General features: G+C 39.1%; 1 protein-coding gene across 4 annotated transcripts in view; it reads left to right on the forward strand.

The window, feature by feature from the left end:
- The window catches only part of SCG5 (secretogranin V), a 71,774-nt gene that overhangs the window by 42,763 nt on the left and 5,604 nt on the right, over positions 1 to 23,407 (forward strand). For 2 of the 4 annotated variants that reach the window (XM_069097655.1, XM_069097652.1), the window contains exons 3-4: positions 6,566 to 6,715; positions 13,060 to 13,172. In XM_069097655.1, coding sequence (XP_068953756.1) covers positions 6,566 to 6,715; positions 13,060 to 13,172 — 263 coding nt within the window. The remainder of the gene's footprint in view (positions 1 to 6,565; positions 6,716 to 13,059; positions 13,173 to 23,407) is intronic. The other 2 variants (XM_069097653.1, XM_069097656.1) reach the window with 1 other exon arrangement.

Raw genomic sequence — 23,407 nt, forward strand, 5'->3', positions numbered from 1 at the left:
TCTCTCTCTCTCTCTCTCTCTCTCTCTCTCTCTCTCTCTTTCTCTCTCTTCTCTATTTTCTCTTTCCCTCCCTCTCCTTCTCTCTTACTTCCTCTCTCCTTCCTTCCTTCCTCCCCCCACTCTTTTTAGTTGGGGTTCTAGTGTGTATTGAGAATCCCAGAGAAGGAATGAGGAAAAATAAGGGGCCAGAAAATCCAGAAAGTGTCTTATCAGCATTTGAATCTTTGGGAAGTGGTTGTACTTTTTGAAAGGGTGGGTGGATGTATTTAAACCAGATATTACCATATAAACTTCAAGGTCAAGTCTGAAGTTTCTCAGAATGTTGTGTCCTTACAAGGCCCTCTCATGCTTGCTTTTTTTTTTCTTGACTCTTCCCTGGATTGTAGGTTCTGTTTCCTTGCTACTGCCTCCTACAATCTTTACCTTCCTTCAATTAACCAGTCAGTAGCCATTTATTTTTTAAAAGTGGGTTGCTATCAATATATTTTATTTTGTCTAAACCTAAGTTTCTCTCCTCCCTCTCTCACAGAACCATCTCTTCTAACAAAGAATTTTTTTAAAAGGAGGAAAAAAGTTCAGCAAAATTGATCAATGCATTAAAAAAACTGACATTATAAAGCATTGTTCCATGTCAGAGGTGTCAGACATGAGCCTATGGGCCTCATATAGCTGGAGTGCAACCTGGACCAAATTAAAATTTAATTGAGAAATATTTAACAAAATTAATGAAAATACAATGAAACATAGATAATATTAATATATGGTTTTCTAAGTCAATATGCATCCTGCAGGGATCCTGACATACAGTTTAGTTCCCCTATTTCTATTTGTTTGACATCATTGTTCTATTTCACCCTCCCCAACACAAAGGAATGGAGATTTCTTTTTGGGGGGGGGCAAGATCAATAAGCATTTATGATATTTATACCCCCCAGTTTCTCTTGTATCTATTTCGGTTTTGCATGTTGGTTTACATGTTGTTCTCCATTGGACTGTGAGCTCTGGAGAACAGAACCTTTCTTTGTATCCCTAGTGCTTAGCATAGTACCTAGCATATAATAAGAGCTTAATAAATGCAAAATAACTGATTGACGACTTTTCTGTGCTAGGCATTGAGATCTGTGCTGTGGTTATAAAGACAGTAAAACAGTCCCTGCACTTAAGGAGTGTACATCCTAATAGAGGAGACTGCATGTACATGGATAGGCATCTGCAAAACCCATAGAAAACATATACAAGGAAAGGAAGGCATCAGCAGGTGGGGTGGAAGGAGATGGGATTGGGAAGTAGGAAAATCCTGTAGCAGAAGGTGGTGTCTGAATGGCGTCTAAGGAATTTGAAGAAGCAGATATGAAGAGGGAATGTATCCCAGCCAACACATAGGCATGGATGGAGACAAAACAGAGAATATTGAAAATAAGGAGCAGCAAGAGAGAGCTGGTCTGATGGAATCTAAAGTATGTAGAGGGAGAATACTATATAGCAATGAGTCATGTTCAGCACAATTCAGGTGCCACCTTCTCCACTTGCCAGGTCTCTATGTTTTCTACCTCTTGAGACGATCTTCTCTATAGTTTATATTGGCTTATCTCTACGTGTGATACTTCCCTCTTCACATACACAATTCGCATAAGTAGAGTATAAGTTCCTTGAGGGTAGGAACTATTTTGGTTTTGTCTTTGAATTTACATTTTAGGCACAGTGCTTTGAATTCCCAAAGTGATTGTCCATCGGTTGATGGAAAGAAGATAAGGATTTTTATGAGGAGACAGAATCCAAATCCTAGGGAAAAGAGCCGTATTGAGAGAGTAAAGAAGGCAAGCATGAGAGGACTTTGTAAAGACACAGCTGCATCCTTAATAAATGTGTGTTGAATTGAATGGAATTGCTCTCGTCCATTTAGTATCTCCTTTGATTACTGCTCTTTGGGTTTTTGAGAGATGAAAGTTGCCTCAGCCTCTTTGAGCACGAGACTTTTCCTTTCTCTTAGTTTAGATCCTATTTTCTGCCCTGGTTCCCTTGGGTATCCCAGGCTGGCACCCTCTTCCCACTAACAAGGATATTTGGGAAGCACATGGGAGGGTGCAGGCTCAATGAGCTGGATTTAATAACCCATATGATTTCTTGAACTTATTAGGCCATAAAAAAGGTCATCTCTTTAGAAACGCTATACCCAGGATGGTTGGAAGAATGAAGGAAGGGGCTGCTGTGTATTTTTAGTGCTTGCTGTTTGTGGGTAACATAACTGAAAACTGCTGGATCTTTTCCCCTTTAGCTGAATGGCTGGTATTCAGGAGCTTGCACCCACTCTCTGCCAGGCTGCTCTCATGGAACTCCCTTTTTATGATGTGGGTGATTGGTAACTTGGCACCTGATTGTCCCGCTACAATTCTTCATTATTGTCCAACACCAATGTCCAGTCATCCCGCCCAACTGGCAGCCTTGGAATCATTGGGTTATAGCAGAGAGGGTTTATTGATGAGACTCGACTGGCTGGCTGGCTGTGAGCTTGTCGGGGCGTTACCACATTGTGAGTGAAAGACTGCAGGGTAGGGGCTGGGTCTGGATGCTGTAAACCTCCTGGCATGGAGCTGGCATTCAGACATTAATGAACCACAGTAGCAAGAATAATGGCCAGTGTCCCATCCTAGAAGGATTCTGCCAATGCCTGCCGAGAATGGGGATTTGGCTTCAGTCACTCTGAATCTTCATAGTGAGCTGTTGTACATAAGGAGAATAGTTTTGGGAGGGTAAGCCCCCTGGACCTCTTGAGCCCACTCTCATTTTGGGAGATCTCATTTACCAATTGACACTTTAGGCCTCTAACCATTCTTCAGAAGTGGGAAACTGAAAGTGAGGTGCTTGTGGGACCCTGATATACTTGTTCTGGGCATCACTACCTGGTCACAGGCAAATTATCTAACCTCTGTGGGCCTTAGTTTTTTCATCTCTAAACTGGCCCTATGTACTCCATTGGAATAGTAGAGATTTTCTTGCTACTGTGATCAACTTGTTCCTTTTGCCTTGACTCTTTACCAGTCCCATCCCTTCTGCCCAAGCTCTCTTCATCCAGTTCTGTCCATACTTCAAACCCCAGTTCTGATGTCATCTTCTCCATGAAGCCTTCCCTGATCCCCAGTCAGAAATCATCACTCTTACTTCTGAACTTCCAAAGTACTCTATTTTTGTTCTGTTCTTACATTCTAATAATGATATGGATTAAGCAGTAATTTTTTTAAGCTCCTATTATATACACAGTGCTGTGTTAGGCACCGAGGATACGTAGACAAAAAATGTCAATAACTTATACCACAGAGACTCGTTAAATAAGTGCTTGTTTAAATGAATAAAGTGACCAGTGCTGTTTTACAAAGTACACTATGTACATTGGTCAGTAAGTCAGTCAATAAACATTTCTTAAGCACCTTCTATCTGTCAGGCACTGTCCTAAGCACTGGAAAAATAAAAAGAGGCAAAAGATGGTGCCTACCTCAGGGAGGGGCAGCTAGTTGTCATATTCTGATAGAGCTCTGCGCCTGGAGTCAGGAAGACTCATCTTTAATTCAAATCTGAATGCAGGTACTTACAAACTATATGGCCTTAGGCAAGTCACTTAATCCTGTTTGCCTCAGTTTCCTCATCTGTAAAATGAGCTGGAAAAGAAAAAGGCAAACCACTCCAGTATCTTTGCCAAGAAAACCCCACACGAGGTCACAAAGAGTTGGACAGGACTGGGTAAACAACAACAAACCCTCAAGGAGCTAACAGTCTAATGGGATCATCTCATGATTTCATCTGATCTTTACAGCTGCCTTTGAGGGAGGTTCTAGTAATATCCCCATTTTATAGATGAGGAAGAGGAAGATCAGAGATGTTTTGACTCACCTGGGGTAATACTGCTAGAGTCCAGATAAGATTCAAACCCAATTTGCTCTTGATGCCAGATTGAGGGCATTGCTCACCACCCAGCTTCTCAAGCTGCCTTGTGCTATGGTTATTTGTGTATATCTTTATCTTTACTAGTGAGAAAGTTTCATAGAGGCAGGAAATTTTTCTTTTGCACTACCTTGAGAAGTACCTAGATGACTCAGTGGATGATACAGCATTGGACCTGAAGTCAGAAGATCTGAATTAAAATCCGACCTCAGATACTTTCTAACTGTGTGACCCTGGGCAAATCGCTTAATCACTGTTTGCCATAATCCTCTGGAGAAGGAAATGGCAAACCACTCTAGTATTTTTGCCAAGAAAACCCCATGGACAGTATGGTTCACAGGGTCTTGCAGAGTTAGAAAGGACTGAATGATTGAAAAGTGACAAACTACCTTGAACAGATTAAGGAACTGATAATGTGTATGTGGTTTTTTAAAATGAATTAAGTCAAAATCACAAACATAGTAACGTTTTGCAAAAATTGAAAGTACTATATAACTAGAAGAATTGAAAAATGAAGAGGGAGTGGAGCCCAGCATTACTATTTTTCTCACTTCCTCCATTACAGGTTGGTAGGTAGCTACAGAGCCCTCATAGACATTGCTTGGGTTTTCATAAAACACAGTCCTTAGGGCTTCACATATTCCTGGGGAAATCAGTGAATTTGTGAATAATATCCTCTCTGTACTCTGCATTTCCTTTAGAAGCTCTAAATCATAAGGGGAAAGCTGGTCACATTGACAGAAGTTACAACTCCCAAACTGACAGAGATCCAATAGCAAAAATAGCTAGTATTTATCAAGCTTTTTAAAATTTCCTAGAATTTTGCAAATATCTCACGTTATCTTTACAACAACTCTGGGAGGCAGGTATTATTATTATTGTTACCATTTTATAGATAAGAAACTTTGACTTGGGTCATATGTCATTGGGTATGACTTGGGTCATAAACTTTTGACAGGGTCATATATCTAGTAGGTATCTCAGGCTGGATTTGAACTCAGGTCTTCCTGACTCCAGGTCCAGCACTTTATCCACTGAGCATTGCAGGATGGGTTCTTTTAGTACAGAGGCAAATGGCTTAGCCATCTAAGTGTTCCATGAGGTTATCACTCATGGTCCAATCTTTTATCGTATTGAAAGTCATACAAAAGTTTGGCCACCAACTAATGATGATTTTTTTTTTCAGCCATAGCAGTTTACAAAACTGCTAAGTGATGGAGAGAGTGAGATCAACTTGAGTGGGGGGGAGTACTTACACTAAATGAAATCTTGATTCCTTAAAATATTGATTTGGGATAATGATTGGTATTATTCTGAGGATGTGTGAAGAAAACAATGAAAAAAATATTTGTTGCTACAAAATATAAGGTTTATAAGGATGATCCTGAGTTATCAAGACCAAGGTTAAATGGTGTTAAGTATTTTCTTGTTTAAGAAGGCAGAGAAAAATCAATGATTTTATTAACACAGCATAAAATCTCTAAGTTTGTGGAAGATGTGGTATAGAATCAGTTGAGGCTGGTCCAGAAAAGAATTGGCTTTGATTTTCAAAAGGCATCAGGAGAGGAGTATGCTGGTAAAAGTTTAATAATTGGCTTTCCAGGGGGGAAAACACACAAATAATGCACTAAATTTAATCTGTATTTTTAAAAAATGAGTTTTTATTGATGTCTTCTTTTTTTTTACATCATCATATCCCTTATCTCAAGTATCCTTCTTCCCAGAGAGCCCTACTATTTAACAAATGGTCTTTTTAAAAAGAGTAAAATAATATCAGCATAACTGGTCAACACATTGGAAAATAGGAAAGCATATGCAATGTGGAACACCTGTGGACATCCCATTTCCATGAAGGGGTGGGTTGGGAGTGTCATCTAATATCTTTTTATTCTTTGATCCTTATAATTTTGTTACATTCGCTTGGTTTTTTAAGTGTATTATCCTTTCCATTTACATTGTAGTTATTGTATATAGTGTTTTCTTGGCTCTGCATCAGTTCATGTGAATCTTTCCATGCTTTGCTGTATTCATCACACTCATCATTTCTTATAGCATAGTAATATTACATTACTGCAGTTTGTTTAACCATTCCCTGATGAATGGTTATCTACTTTGTTTCCAGTTCTTTGCTGTAATAGAAAGTGCCACTATAAATATTTTGGTGTATATGGAAACTTTCTTGTTATTGATGGCTTCCTTAGTTTATAAATCTAATAATGGAGTCTCTGGTTCACAGGGCATGGACATTGTAATCACATTCCTTGCTTAATTCAAGATTGCTTTCCAAAATGATAGCACCATTTCACAGCTCCACTAACCATGTATTAGTGTGCCTTTCATTACACAGTCTCTCCAGCACTGATTATTGCCATTTTTTAAATCTTTGTCAATTTAATCCACATTTTTTCCAGCATTTTCTAAACTATCAACAGAACAGTAAATAAAGTTCTGAATAATAGCATTTGCCAATTTGCAAAGTATAAATGTTCACATTGAAAATTTCACAGTCATCTCTCAAGAGCCTGTTTAAACTGGCTCCAGCACTGGTTGAAGCAGGTTGGGAAGTGAGTGTCCATCTTTCTGGGCTCCTTGTCTACATGCACCTGAGTCTGTTTTGTATTCCTTATAGGTGGTGCCCATGAAGGTCTGCAGCATTTGGGTCCTTATGGCAACATCCCTAACATTGTGGCTGAGCTGACTGGTGACAACATCCCCAAGGACTTCAGTGAGGACCAGGGCTATCCAGATCCTCCAAATCCCTGCCCTGTTGGAAAAACAGGTAATGGGAAGACATGCTGATATGTTCCCAGGGAGAAATAGGTTTGAAATTATAAGGAATCTAAGCTAGAAAGTGCTAAAGGTAAGCATTTGGAATTACTAACAGTTAAATTCCACTGTGCAGCCCTGTGTTAGAAAGTGAAGGGACCAAGTGAATTTAATTTACAATATACAGTTCAGTCACAAGGCCCAGATTACATATAAAGTTATTTTGCCAAGATATTCTCTTATTCTCTCTCTCTCTGTCTCTGTCTCTCTCTCTCTGTCTGTCTCTCTCTGTCTCTCTGTCTCTCTGTCTCTCTCTCTCTCTCTGTCTCTCTGTCTCTCTCTGTCTCTCTCTGTCTCTCTCTCTCTCTCTCTGTCTCTCTCTCTCTCTCTCTCGTTCAGTCATGTCTGAATCTTCATGACCCAATGGGCCAAATTGTCCATGAGGTTTTCTTGGCAAAGATACCTGAATGATTTGCCATTTTGTTCTCCAGTGGACTAAGGCAGAGGCTAAGTGACTTGCCCAGGGTCACACAGGAGGTATCTGAGGCTGGATTTGAACTGGTCTTCCTGATTCCAGGACCAGTGCTCTATCCACTGAGCCTTCTAACTGTCCCTCTTTTAGCTGCTCTCAATCATCTCCCAGTTCTCCTTAACTTAAAAAAAAATCTCCACCACCCCTCTCCAGATTATTCTAAAACATCTTCCCCTTTTCCAACATAAGATGTAGACAACTTAAGATTATCTACTCTCAGGTTATCCACACCTATTCATTTGTCCTGCTTTTTCCCCTAACTACCAGTCTTTGGATCTGGTTAAGCCCTCTCTTTGCAGGAGGTAGTAGGGGTGGTGGTGGGAGCAAAATACTAACAATTTAAGATCTATCCAATTGTAAACTCCTTGAGGTCAGGGACTGTCTTTTGCCTCTTTCTGTATCCCCAGCACTTAGCACAGTGCCTGATGCATAGTAAGTGCTTAATAAATGTCTATTGATCTATGTAGAGCTGGAAGGAACTTCAGGGCCTATCTAGTTTAACCTCTTCATTTTACAGATGAAGTAATTGAAATGGTGAAGTGACTTGTTCAAATTCATACAAGTAGCACCTTGTAGATACAAAATGGCTTCAGTTCCATCATCTTACTGAATATTATTCTATTATTATACTATACTATTTTTATAGATAGGTCACATAGTAAATAGAAGTATAGGAATCTAAACTCTGGTATTCTTTCTATTATACTATAACACTTCTCTGAATATAGTGTGGTATAGTGGAAAGAGATATAGCTTTTGAGTCAGAGGACCTAGGTTCAAATCCTGCCTCTCATACATCCTGCCTATTTGACCTTGGGCAAAGCTACTTAAATTCTGTGGGCTGTAGTTTCTCCAACTGTAAAATGAGGGGGTTGGATTAGATGGCCACTGAGCTCCCTACCATTTGTAGATCTAAGCTTTTGTTTGCCCAATAAAAGTTAAGCAAAAAACCCAACTGTCAATTTGAATATATTTTAAAAGTTCTGATAAAAGATCAGAAATGGAGGCATGGTGAAATTTTTTGAAGTATTCCAGTTTACCAACTTCCTTTCCCCTCCCTGCTCTCTCCCCTCAGGTCTTCATATACCATTTCTATGAATAATAGTGAGAGGACTAGATTACTACTAGCATTTACTGTTAAAGTTGTCCTGGACTATGTTACTCATACGGTTGTTCTCCTTGGAATGTGGTAACAACTTCCGTCACCAGGATAGGCCTGCATCTTGATGTACCACTGATAGTTTTGGCAACCCTGGACTGAGGAGCCCTCTCCCACTGCTTTCAGGCTCTTTTTAAAGTGAGAACTTTGTTTTTAAGCTATCACTTAGTGACTAAAGATGTAATTCCTCATTTCCTTTTTTCTGCTTTTCAAAGTAACATGAAAAGAACTACCTACCACCTCCCATTTCTATCTCAAACTAGGATAAAATGTGTGTGGGTGTGGACTAAATTGGAACCCAAAGTTCTGATTTAATGTGGTTACCTTCTAGGGCTCATCCCTTTCAGGGAAAAAAAATCTATACTTTCAATAGCTCATGGATTGTGGGAAAAGGAATCCAGAGTTGTGCAGGCAAATTGAATTTGAACATTAAGTTCTGATAGGGGATCAATATGCCTGAATACAGCTAACCTTGGTCTCTTGGTGGTTTTATTTCCCATTATTGAAAAAATGTATTTTATTGATACTTGTTATTTCAAGCATTACAAAGAGATCAGGAAAAAATCTCAGGGACTCCATAGGGGATATTGAGGAGTAGGCTCCCAGAGTAGACTCTGCTACCTCATGAAAATCCCTCTTGGGCTAGAGCCACTAGAGAAGATACTAAGATGGCACAATAATTTTTTTTTTCATTTCCATATGTCCTGGAAAATCTAGGATAACCCCAGTTCCAAGAAAAGAAAGTGTACTTTTTAACAAGGCTTCACAAAAGTAACATCTTCTATCAGACCATGTGTCTTGGTTCTGTGTGTGTGTGTGTGTTCAGAAAACATGGTCACTGTTACTAACTGGAATCTAAGTGATTGCGTGTGGCTAAGTAATGTGGGTCTGCCGGCACAGTGAAAAATTAGATTTGAAAACAGGATTGCAGGAAAACCTGAATCACTGCATGGCTCAGATCACTTCAGCCGCATATTATTTGCTTGTAGAATTTTGGATTCAGGGAGAGGAAAGACCTGTACCAAGTTTAAGGAACAACATTCCCCAGGGGCAGCTGGCTGGATTGATTAGACACAGCAGTGGGCCTTATTCAGGTATTTAGGAGTGAGTTCAGAGTCAAACATTTCGGATTTGAGTCCTCCCCACCCCTTCCATGTCTCTAAATTCTACCCATCCTTCAAGGCTTGGCTCAAGTCTTACATGCTCCATAAAATATAAAATCCTCAGTCTGGCATTTAGACTCACTTTAGTCTGGCTCTCAACTACCTTTCTAGGCTTATTTCATAATATTCCCCCTCAAATACTCTCCTTTCTAGGCAAATTGGACTTTATCCTCTCCCTGGTGTATGACATTCTAGCTCTCACCTCTGTATCTCTGCCCTGGTGGTCCACCATGTCTGGAATGTCCTCCCTCCTTCTCTCTGCTTTGTAGGACCCCAAGCTTGCTGCAAAACACAGCTCAAGGGCTGCTTCTTACATGAGGACTTTCTTGATCACCACCCCAGTTGTTAGAACTCTCTCCATCTTGAAATTGCTTGTATACACTTTACATTTACTTTTCCTCCTTCCCTCCCTCCTCCAATTGAATGTAAGTTACTTGAGTAAAGAGGATTTTTAGTATCTGCCTTTGTATTCCTAATTCTTGGTACAGTGGCCTCCACATAGCAGATATTCAGCAAATGTTTATTGAACTAAATTTATAGTGCACAGATCTTCTTCTAAATTTCTCTAGTTCTTATTGCCTGTATTTCTCATTTCAACCTTAATCATATACTTGGTTATGTTATTTTTTTCATGATAAATGAGCTGAATTCTTTATGTATCATTGAAAGGTTACTATATGTAAGGCCTTGCTAGATGAAACTTAAGTGACACATTCACTTTTGAACTGTGAAGGGAAGAGGGGAACAAACATACTGAAGTCACACTAATTCAGATAAGGCAGGATGAATATTTATGTTAAGGTTATATGAAAGGGACAGAAAGATGTTTAAGATATGGCCCCAATTCCCAAGAAACTGTCTTGGAGGTGGAGGGGGAGATAAGATGGACATTCTCAAAAAGAAAAATTGAAACAACATACAGTTTTCTCAATAGAATATAAGCTTTATGAGGACAGGGTCTGTTCCCTATTAGTCTTTGTATATGTAGCACCCAGTACATTGCTTGGTCTAAAGTTGGCGCATAATAATTGCTTATTCATTGTTTGATATAATCAAGTGCTGGGATATGTGGTGTTGACCATAAATAATATTGGATGTCAGAAAAGGAAGAGGTCAATGTGGACTGTGGTATAAGCCCCAAGTCTCAGCTTTCAGACCTCCATGGTTCCAATATACTATTCTGGAAATTTAGTCTTTAATTTAAGGAAAATTTATCCTTTAATTCTCTCAATATGCTTTCTGTGTCATTGTGGAAACCAAAGGGAAATCCTCATCTATGTTGTTTCTTGGCTACAGAGATAGTATTTTAAATTCTCTGGTGTTTGGTGTCTCAGTTATCTGACCCCCCACTACAAGGTGCTCATGACTCCAGTGGGCTCCCACCCTTCAACATCACCCAGGAAATCACTTCCGGTAAAGGATTAGAATCCACTCCACATCCAAAAAATGTGTCTGAGCACCTATTTTTGCTCTAATTTTCTCCATTCCCACCAGAGTGACATGCTGATGGTTGCAGATGTAGGGGTTAGATAACGTTCCCAGTCAGGAGCTCTGAACACTGAGCAGACACAGTAGAGCTGCATTAGAGATTTTTTGGTATGCTAATGACTTCCACATTAGGTTCATGCTGCTGAGAGGCCTTGTGTGCCTTGCAGACTGCCTTCTGGAAAGACTTGAAAATGCTCCAAGAAACTAGACACAGGACATACCTGGCTGATTGATGGTAAATAGGCGCCCATTTTCAGCACTTATTTGATGTCTCATCAGCCTTTTGAAAACAGGTCCTCACTCCTCCCCTCAGCTTCTCACACAACCCAGACTCCCTGTGTTCTTTATTGATTGTCCAAGGCATATAAAAGATGGGCAGAATGAGTCATCTCCAGAGAATCATAAGATCAAGAGGGACTTTGGAGAGTGCTGAGGCCAAGGAAGCTTTGTCCTCCTCTTAGCAGGGAGGTGATAGAGTGTAGGTGTGGAATGATAAATATATAACACAGAAAATATGTTAATTTATTTGACTGGACATATTTGTTACAAGGGAGAGTTATGTGGAGGGAAGTCACTGAGGGGTGATAGTGCTGTTTAAAAAAGGCATCAATAAAACATTTATGAAAGGAAAAAAAATTTTGAAGACACCATTACTGAATGATAGTAGGGTCTAATTAAAGAGTTGACCTTTGATTTAGTAAGACTTGAGTTCAAGTCTTGCCTTCGACCCCAGATTAATAAATACATATAACATACCCATGGAACAGAGAATGGATGTGTTGTTGGACTAATGAATGCCCAAGGCTGACTGTTACTTAACCAGTGAGTGCCTTGGACAACTCCCACAGATGATACCATTCTACAACCTTGGAAGGAACGTCCACATTAGGTGTTACTTTACCTAGATGAAATCACAGATCTGTACCTAGATACCAATAAGAAAGACAATACCCATAACACCAGTCATGCTGGGACAGCCATTAGCCCAACACACACACACACACACACACACACATACACACACACCTCTGTTCATTGACTATGGTGTGCGTTATTTATTAATCTAGTTGCACATTAAAAATATGCAAACTATACCCATTATGCAAAATACACAACACATCCTCCTCCTCCTTCCCCCAAAGAATGTGTATCTCACATTAGAACTATAATTAGCCCAAACTTCTCCTAAGACTCACAGTTTGTGTGTGGGAGAGTGAAGTAAGGTCAGGAGAGGATCGTGGATGTGGTTATGTCCTGGGCCTCCAGAGATCTAGGAGGTGAATCAAGGGATAGTCATCAGCAGGGGAGGGAGGAATCACATTTATCTCCTATCACTGCCCTGGGGCAGAGTCCCATTTGGCCTCATGCTGAATCCAGCTGTGCCCAATATATATCAATCAAAAGGTGTATTAAGTGCTTACTATGTGCCAGACATTATACTAAGCACAATAACTACTATATATAATACATTATTATATAATATTATTTATCATATAATGTAATATTCTATTTGCATAAAATATATTTTATATGTAAAATATATTGATATTGCACTTTTCTCTAAGGAGCATAAGCTGCATTTATTTTAAAATATTATAAAGAATATTATATTACAAATATATATAGCATTATCAAACAAATTAACATTGTATTTAACATAAAACATTTTATTTTATATGTTACGCATAAAATAGTATGGTAATGTTGCACCTTTCTCTAAGGAGCACAAGGATTTCCAAAAAGCTAGGCATAAATGTCACCATATCCCTCTGAAGTAAGTAGAGGAAAGTAGCCATCATCATTTTCAGTTTCCAGATGGAGAACAGGCCCAGAGAGGGAAAGTGATTTGCCTGAGGTCACAAAGTGAGTCAAAAGGAAGCAGGAATAGATACATGGGATGCAGATGGGAATGTGATTCTGACCTTCAGTGATCTGCCTTGTCCCTATTTACCTTTACACATGGGGGCATGCATAAGTTGCTTAGCTATTTCTCAAAGACTTCTGGCTGTTTGCAGTAGATGATGGATGTCTGGAAAACTCCCCCGACACTGCAGAGTTCAGCCGAGAGTTCCAACTACATCAACACCTTTTTGATCCTGAACATGACTATCCTGGCTTGGGCAAATGGGTGAGTTCAACTTTAATTACTACCAATCATAGTTGCTATTTATATAATGCTTTAAAATTTGCAAAGTACTTTATGTACACCATCCCAACTGAGCCTCAGAGCAAACCTGTGGAGTAAGTACTAAAGTTATTATTATTCCCATTTGACAGATGAGGAAACTAAGGCTCAGAACAATGAAATGGTTGCCAGGATTGTACTGCTAGTATGTATCAGAGATGAGATTTGAAAGCAGATTTTTCTGACTCCAAGGCGAGCACTCTCTTCACTTTCCATTCTCTGCCTACATTTTCCATACTTATTTATTGAAGGTGCTGAAGATAGAGCTTAATTATGGAGGAAATTTGGGATGGGAGGAGTGTTCAGAAACAGATTTATTAAAAGCCTAGGACAGGGAAGGACCTTGAGCAATTCCTTGATGATGTCCTCAGCGCTGACAGCTTCCTGACAATCATATAGCATGAGTAAGCGAGTGTTTAAGTAATTCAGATTAATATTTTGTTGGCTAAGTAATGATGCATGATAAACATGTGACTCTCTGCAATGTGGGTCTGGGTTGTGTCCCTTACTATGGTGTAATATACAGAAAATAGGAAATAAGGCTTCTTAAGTATGGATGTATTTTTAAAATTAAGTTAAATCAGTAGGTACTTAAGTCCATACTGTCCAGACATTTTGTTGTACAGTTTTCATCTGACATGGCTTCCTTATGAGGGAGTTTCTTGTCACTGCAGGTGTTAGAGGATCTCTTCTTGGAGTCCATTTCCCCCATCACTGGGTCTGGGAGGGTAGGGTTCCAGATCTCAGGCCCTAATCTGGAGGTATTCCCATCCAAAGGCTTATTGTCACATGCGGAGACATTGCCTACTCTGCCCTATGTCACCTGAACCACTGGAAAAACAAGTGACAGTGTCTTAGTCCTCCATTACTAGGAGGTTGGAAGTCTGCTCCGGATACCAGGGTTGTTGATTCAGCATCTGCTCTTCCCTTCCCCATCTCAGTACTCAAGAGGGTAACCAAGTATTATGCAGGGTACATATATCACTTCTGCCTTTACCCCCTCCTCCCTGGTAGGGGAGTGTCAGGGTTGGAAGGGATCTCAGATCATCTAGAATGACCTACAGCTGAAGGCAAATTCCTTGTACAACATACCCGAAAAGTGATCTCACAGTTTTTCCCTGAAGACCACTAATAAAGGAAAACTCATTACTTCCCTAGGCAGTCCATTCCACTTTTTGATGGTACTAATTAATGTTTTTTTTTTTTTCCCGTACATGAAGTCTAAATTTGTCTCCTTGCAATTTCTACTCAATGCTTGTAGCTCTATCCCCCTTCAGGGAGGGGGGAGAGGATTAGCCAAACAAGCAATTATAATAAATAGCTAACACTTATATAGCACATTAAGAGTAGTGAACATCTGAGGAAGGAAGGATTTGAATTCATCCTTCCTAATTCCAAGTCCAGTGTTCTCTCCCCTCTGGAACTTAGCTGTCTAAAGTGACAACTCTTTGAATATTTGAAGATGGTGATCATGTTCATCTTCCATTTTCTCTTCTCCAAGTTAAACATCCCTAGTTCTTTGAACCAATCTTCATAAAACATGAACTCAAGACTCTTCACCGTCTTGGTTACCTTCCTGTGGATATTTTCCCGCATACCAAAGTGCTTCCTAAAATATGACTCCCAGAAGTGAACACAATACTCCAGATGTGGCCAGGCAGAGTGGAATACAGTAACATTATTTCTCTCATCCTAGACATTATTCTTCTCTTAATGCAGCCTAGGATTGCATTAACTTTCTTGCCTGCTGTATCTCATTTTTGACTCATTGAACTTTTGGTCCCTTAAACTACCTAGATCATTTGCAGATGACACTCTCCCCTATCTTATATTTTAGAAGCTGATTTTATGAACCCAAATGCAAGGCTTTATATTCATCCATATTATATTTCATGTTATTAGATTTTCTGTTTGGAGAGAGAATAGGTTGGCCCAACCTATTATCATTGTAAGACTCTGGAGAGTGGTTGCATCTACTCCTCTCTCATTGCTTCAATTATCAGCTTTATGCTGATAATTTCTTATTTATTTATTTATTTGTTTGGAGGGAGAAAGGCAAGGCAGTTGGGGTTAAGTGACTTGCCCAAGGTCACACAGCTAGTTAAGTGTCAAGTGTCTTGAGGCCAAATTTGAACTCAGGTCCTCTTGACTCCAGGGTGGTACTCTATTCACTGTGCCACTTAGCTGCCCCTATAGTGATGATTTCTTAATGAAATCTGTGTATCTAACCCTAATGTCTCCCTTGAATTCCAATCTGACCTTGCCAATTGCCTGCTTGATATCACCTGGTTGTCCTAATGGCATCTCAAACTCAGCATTTTCAAAACAGAACTGATCATTTTAATCCATGTTCCTGATCTGTTTCATTATCATTCTCCCAGTCACCCAGGTGGCTTTTTCTTTTCTTTCACCAATCCCATCAGCCACTAAACTTGTCAATATTCCCTCTACATCATCTCTCATATCCTCCTCCTTCTCTTTACTCAAACAGCCACTACCTTAGTTCAGACCCTTAGCATCTCTTAGCTGAGTTATTATGTTAGCCTCCTAACTGGTCAGCTGGTCTCACTGATTTCACCCTCACCTCTCTTCAATTTATTCTTCACACAGCTGGAAAAACAATTATCTGAAGGCACAGGTACACCTTCTCCTCAACTCCAATTCCACTCCAAAATCCTTGGTGACACTATGTTGACTATAAGATAAAATACAAACTCCTCAGCCTTGCATTTAAAGCCCTTTAAAATCTTGAGCCAACTTACCTTTCTTGAATTATGTCATATCACTTATCTTTGCATACCGTGTTCCAACTTAGGCAGCTAGGTGGTACAGTGGATAAAGTGCCAGGCTTGGACTATGGAAGAACTGAATTCAAATGTGATCATGCACATTTATGAGCTATGTGACTCTGGGCAAGCCACTTAACCTCTGTCAGCCTCAGTTTCCTCAGTTGTAAAATGGGTTTAACAGTAGCCCCGACCTCCCAGGATTGTTGTGAGGATAAAATTAGATATTTATAAAGAATCTAGCACAGTGTCTGACCCACATTAGTTGTTTAATAAATGCATTTTTACTTCTCTCCTTCCTTAATTGTCCTACTGTTCCCCTCACTCAGTATTCCATAAGGACTTGTGTTCAAAACCAAACTCTGCTATTTATTGCCTAAGTGACCTTGGGTGAGTCATTTAACTCTGAACTTCAGTTTTTTTATCTGTATAATGAGGGGGTTAGACTAAATGACCTGTTAAATTCTCTTTTAGCTTAAAATCCATGAATCTTATGGTCCAGTGCCTTGAGACTTCCAAGTTCAGGGCTCTGTCTACCATGCCTCAATGCCTCTTTAGCTTGGATGTGAGCTGTGTCTTGAATATAAGTAGGATTTGGAGAAAAATGAGAGGAGAGAATTCAGAAAGGAAAGGGTATAATAAGGGCAATTCACTTAAATGGAATGGAGTGTTTGTTATTTGGGAGCAGTGGGAAATAAATTTGGATTGGTAGGTCGGAACTAAATTATGGAAGATCTTTAAAAAGGATAATAGGAATATCGATTTAGAGCTGGAATGAATCTTAAAGGAAGCTAGTATGAATCCCCTAATTTTACAGATGAGGCAACAGCAGCCTGGAGACATCAAGTGACTTGCCCAAGGTTACCCCCTTCATAAATGGCAGAGATGGAATTTGAAACCAGGGGTTCTGACTCCAAATCTAGTATTCTGAGAATTTAGATTTGATGTGAAAGAAAAAACAAACAAACATTGTATGCTCTTGAAAAATAGACTGGTATAATATAAGTGCTCTTTATTAAGATTAGTCTGGAAGCTAATGTCAGCTAGGAGGCAATTTAAAAATCATAGACAAATCACAGAATCTCAGAGTTGGAAGAAACCTCATAAGTCATTTACTCTGACACATTTAGTCTCGTGACTGAGAACCTACTCCATAGCACTCTCAATATGCAAATTTCGAAGCTTCACTTAAAGATGTCTACATACAATCTTCCAAGGACATTTATTCTATTTATGGACAGCTCTGTTGATTAGGAAGTATTCTTTTACATGCAGTCAAAATCTCTCTCTCAACAATTCCACACTTTGCCACCTAAGTTCAAACAGAAAAAATTTATTTCCGGTTTTGTATGATAGTTCTTCAAGTTCTTGAAGATAGTGATTATGTCTTTTTTTATTTTTTTGTAATTTTAAAAATAATTTTACTATACTATAATTTCTCTACTTGCACATATGCTTGAAGAGCTCTCAGTGTAATGGGAAGCTCCCATGTCGTTGCTATTATCCCTATTTTACAGATAAGGATATTGAAGTTAGAGGTTAGATTATCATCCCCCCACATCAGACATAGTGATGGTGGTCCTAGGCTTTCGTTAATCCTTCCCTTTCCTCCAGGATAGCTTCAGAAAAACCCCTATTGCAACATAGGTATGAGATGATCAGGGTCTAAGGTGAGGGCAATGGAAATAGAAAGGTAAGGGGAGGAAAGGAAAGAAATATTGACACAGGAATGAACAAGACTTGGAAATTGGAAAAGGAAATGGAATAAAGGAAATAGAGGATAGGGAAGAGCCAGATGACACCAACGTTTTTGGACTGGAAGAGCGGAAGAGTGGTGTTTATTTAGAAGGAAGTCAATGGTAACTTCTGAGAACACAATTTCAGTAAGATGGTGAAAACATAAGCTAGTTGTCAGAGGGATAAGGAGCTAATGGGTGAAGAGAAATAGAAGCAAACAATAATTTCTAGGATGTAAAGAAAGGAATCAAATTTGGATTGTAACCAGAAGGGACAGAAGGATGAAGGGAAGGTTTTTGTTTTTAGTTTAGGAAAAACCCATGCACAATTGAGGTAGAAATAAATTTATGAAAAAAGGAGGTATTAAAGGTACTAGTGGGGGTGGGGAAGGGTATCTGTAAACTCTCAGTGGAGGGGGGAGAGATTGAGTCCTGAACATAGTTGGATGAGTTAGCTTTAGTGAGAAAGGGAGATCTTTCTCTGAAACTGCATGGAAGACTGACAAGACAGATGTTGATGTGAAGATGAGAACATAGGAGGTCAGGTTGAGATCATATTCTTAGAATGAGATGGGAAGAAGAATTGGTATCTTAAGAAAAACTAGGTCTTCACTTGGCGCTGGGGAGTATATTAGGGAAACAAGAGAGGGATAAAAAAAGATTTCATAGCAGAAGCAAGGGCTGGATCAAACAAAGTGGAAGTCATTCCTTTACTCTTCAATGGTCTCAGTTTTGCTTGGTTTTATATTTTCTTCCAGCAGTGCTTTGTGGTCCAGGGGTAGGAGTAGAAAAAAAAAAGTCTGGGGATGGAAAAGATTAGGCAATAGGATATTGAATTTGGAGGAAGGAGTCTGAGTGCTGTAGAAGGCAATACTGAAGTAGTTGACATTGGGAAGTTGAGAAGGAATCTGAACAGTTAGAAGGAGCTAATGATCTAGGTGGAGTAGGAAGTACCGAGTAAATAAAGGCTCCAATAAAGGCAGAGAGTAAGTTTAGTAGGTGTAGGGAAATACATCTCTCCTTCCCAAATTTGGCTCATTTCTTTCAGAAAGCCTTTATAGGTTAGCTTCAGTCATTCTAGTAACAACCCAGTGTGTAGTTCACATCCTTGAATAATTAACACATGTCTGGTATATCTATGTTTCTGTCACTTATTTTATATGTATGTATCAGGACCAAAGGCTAGAACTTGGATTTCTTATAAGAGGGAAGAACTATTAGTAAATCCATTAATTTAGGTCATGTTTAGAAGTCTATTATCAACTATGATCATTTGTTTAAATTTAGCTTTCCTTATTTTATTGCCTTATATAGTGACTGGTACTGAGAGTTAATTTGCTTGAAATTTACAAGTATGTGTGATTGTTTTTAGTAGGGTACCACCACCCTCAGGCAGTATTTTCACAGATTTAGAGTTGTCAGGAAAGCATAGTTTCTTGTTTTTTGTGCAGTACTATCAAGGCCAATGATATAAATAGATATTACATATACATACATATATATACACACAACATGCATACACACATACATACACATTAATTGACTTGCCTATGGTTACACAGATCATGTCTCAGAGGTATGACCTAAACTACACACAATTAACAGTCAATCAGTGACTTAGGAAAATCTCTAAGACAGATGTGTTAGAGATGAGTTGAATTAGTATAAGGAGTTTACACACTGATACTTCTTCATACCAATTGAAATCATAGGTCCAATGAATACATTGTGATTATTTCTATAATAACTTACTATTTTTAGTTCCTTATTATTAATTATATAGTTATTGAGGGTTTGCAGAACACTTTGCATGTATATTGTGTCATTTGAGCCACATGACAACCCTCTGAAAGTAGGGCAGGTATTGAAAAAATTAGGAAACTAAATCTCAGAGAAATTAAGTGATTTGCCAGTAGTCGATGCCCAATCAGTAAGTAATAAAGTCAGGATTTGAACCCAGGTCTTCTTTACTCTTAAGTCCACTACTTTATCTGCTACATCTGAGCTAAACATGAGTGTTTTGTCCCTTCCATTAGATTAAAGACACAGACTGTTCATTCTCCTGTGTAATTTTCCACAGTGTTTGATGTATAATAGTAGGCATCCAGTAAATATTGACCAGGAAGCTTTAAAATTTAATAAATTCCATGTCTTTTCATTAGTTATACTTCACTATCATCTCCTGGGAGGCAATCACGCCTACAAACAAGGGGAGGGGAGAGTTGCACTGCAAGAAATAAATAGCCACTACACTCTAATGCTAAATAACTTACACCAGAACTCAGTAACTGGTTCTTGTAAATTTCACACTCCTTCTCCTCTTGAATTTCAGTGTTACTCAGGGAAAAAGTTTCTGACCTAGAAAAACAAATATTTCCCCTTTCTAAACATGCATCAGTATTCTTGATCAGCACCTTGGATGACTCTAGAGCATTTTTAGTAAAACAAAGCAAACTGCACCGAGTGGACACAGTAGATGGACTGGATGGGGACAATCTCCCTTGTTCAGTGCTGCAAATGTAAGGTAGCAATAAAGTCACTGCACTGACTTTGCTTTAACTTTTCTTCTTTCAAATGGCCATTGCTCTTTCACCTACATTTCTGAGTTCATGGTATGGCTCGCTTTCTGACTCCCCCCCCCCCCCCCCCCCCCCCCCCCCCGCAAACCTAGTTTCTCCACCCCTATACAATCAGTATTTAAAAGTAGCAGGATTTAGTTGTTCCCAATGCAAGGCTCATATGCCATTGCACCTAACTCTTGGTAATGGACATACCCTTGTCATGACCATGTCTGCACTTGGTTTCTCCTCATTGTGTACAGCCCCATTTGATAAACCTAGCAGATTTCCCAAATCCTGGGAAAGCAGCTCTTTGCAAAGTGGTACCAAGATTGGTATTGAATCACTCACCCCTCAGTTGACCATGTTTGATCAATCCAAGACCGGATGGTCATTTATCATGATGTTGAATTGGGTTTAATGCTTCAGTTTAGAATTTAACTAAATGTCTTTTGACAGCAGTATACTGAGCTGTCAGAGGGAGGTGTTCCTGAGGAAAATCTTCCAGAAGTGGAAGGCTCACTTATTAAAAAATACATTATAAGGCAGCAGCTAGGAGAGTGACTCCAAGACACTACGATGCCCTGTGACATTTTCTCTCAGTGGAAATAAATTTACTGCCTTTTATTTGTTCCAGCATCCCATAATTACGGAGCTGGTAGAGATTCCCTCTCATACGGGGGTTCTTAATCTGAGAATCCTTCAATTTATTTTTAAAAATATTTTGGATAACTGTATTTCAATATAATCACTTTCTTTTTTAACTCTATGTATCTCATATTTTTAAGACATTGTTCTGAGAAGGTTTTGCCAGAATGACCAAAGGATCCATGACACAAACAAGTTAGCGACTTGGTCCAGAAACCCTGCTGTAGTTGAATATCCCCTAAAGTAGGTTCTCTGTCATCTGTGCACGTTCACCTCTGCTGAAATACACTAGATATCTAAGCCCTTCAGTGAAGGAGAGGAAGCCTGTGTTAGAGTCTGGAACCTGCCACCTCTATTGAAAGCAGCCTGGCTTTACCTGAGGGATTTTGGCTCCTGGAGAGGTGGATTATTTATTAGCCTTCATTTTATTTTGTCTTTCTGCTCAATCTATCTCTGACAGTTACTACAGAACAGTCAAAGAAGGGTTTCCTGGGTCCACCTTAGGGCCTGAGTACATCCTGATGAACTGGGATGAATGTGAGTGATACTTGGAGAAAGAGCTAACAGACAGGTTGCATTATAAACGATATAGCTGCAGAGTTTTCAAGAGACATCAAAAGTTATCTGATCCTATTCTCTTACCTTACAGATAAGAAAACTGAGGTTAAGTGATTTGGCCAAAGTCACAAACATCAGAGAAGGAATTGTTTTTCATAATGACAATCTTATGGAACAAGGTAGCTCCAGGAAGTGCTACTGAAGAGGATAACAAAAAAGTTTTTATTTATCATATCCTATGATATTAGAGTTCAATTAAGTTCTATTCTACTCCATCTCATCCCTTTCAGTTCTAATCAATCCTTTCCTGTTCTATTTCATTCCATTCCTTCCATCTCATTCCATTTATTCAGCAGATTGATTGGCACCCCATTTTGCAGTATCAGCTGTCATCTTGGCTCCATACCCACTCCTGATCAGTGAATTTGATATTATGGCACAGACTGAACAAATCTCTCTCTGCTCTGAGTAGTGAGGAACAAAAAATGTTCCCATTGAGGTGGTTTTCTACCTGGTGGTTAACTCTAGTCCCATTCTAGGCATTGAGAATAGCATCACATCTATAAAAAAGTCAACCTCCAAGCAGCAAAATTAAAGCCCCAGCGTGTGATAGGCTTATTCCTAGAGGGAATGATCTACATATTTGCCTTTTCTCTCTTCAAATATTAAATTGAACTGTTCCCCAAGAAAGCCGACAAGTGTGACTGCAGCCAAGAACGTCCCTCTTTGGCAGATGGAAGGGCTCTTTGCCTTTCCTTCCCTGGCACAGCCTTCATACATAGTTGAGGTTGGGCAAGAGATATGTATTGTGAATCAGGGAGAGTTTAATGAACATGAAAAGTACAAAGCTCATTCTTGGCACTTGTCATTTTTGTCTCCACATCTATTATTTTCTAAAAAAAAAAATTGTTGTACTCAAACAGCCCAAAAGGATACAAGCACAGAATAAATTTGTACTTCACCAAAATGTTATGCTTCACTTCCTTTATCAAAGTGAAGGAAGCTTATTTAGAGTAAGATGAATCACCTCATTTATACTTTATTTTCCTTCATTAAAAAACCAAACTAAACCAAATGACAACCAGCACAAACACCACCATTCTCCTTCTCCCGTCCCACTCACAGGTTAAGTTTTCTGTCTTTTATAATCATAATCGAAGGAAAAATCTGTTGAGCATGTGTCCTATATTCTTGAGCTTCTTTGACTCCACTATGTGTTTGAAATATAGCAATATGTGGAAACACTTATACAAACTGTGCTAACAGAGCTTTTTTTCCTCAACATAACTTTCCTTTCTGCCAAGAAGTTTTTTTTGGCAGTTTTTAAAAGGTTCACTCTATTAAAAATGTTATGGACCAAATGGTTTTCTTAGCGTCTTTACTGGGGGTACTAACAGATGGATGGGTTGCAGAAGCCATGATGTTGAATTTATTTACTTGGAGGATTGTTACAAATAATCAAACGCTACACCCCTGGAGCAATTAGTTTATACAGTTTGTTATAAAGGGAGTTAGACCCCATTTTCCTTCTTGCCCCCTTCTCCCCACCTTTCCCCCCAGCCCACCTCCTCAATGGCTGGTTTCAACCATAGCCATTTCATGGGGAGGCGCTAGAACTGTGCTAGACTGGTTTCTAGTGCTTGTATTTTAAAATTTATTTTCCTATTTATATGATTGTTGATGACACTGCTGGGCCCCTGGGCACTCCAAAGGACTTTATTAAAAGCTGAAAAACCACTAACTTTTCTCTTGTGGTTTATCTTTCTGACACGACATTCTTTTCATCTAGTTCTGTTTCCAAAATATGTGTATGCAAATGTTCACAGGAAACACAGGGTATTGCTTTTAAAATAGACATTCACCAAATTTGATCCATACTTCTGCATGTTTTT

This window comes from Petaurus breviceps, unplaced genomic scaffold, assembly GCF_028583685.1.
Source record: "Petaurus breviceps papuanus isolate PSGF00001 unplaced genomic scaffold, PetGlider_PUasm1.0 37, whole genome shotgun sequence".
NCBI lineage: Eukaryota > Metazoa > Chordata > Mammalia > Diprotodontia > Petauridae > Petaurus > Petaurus breviceps.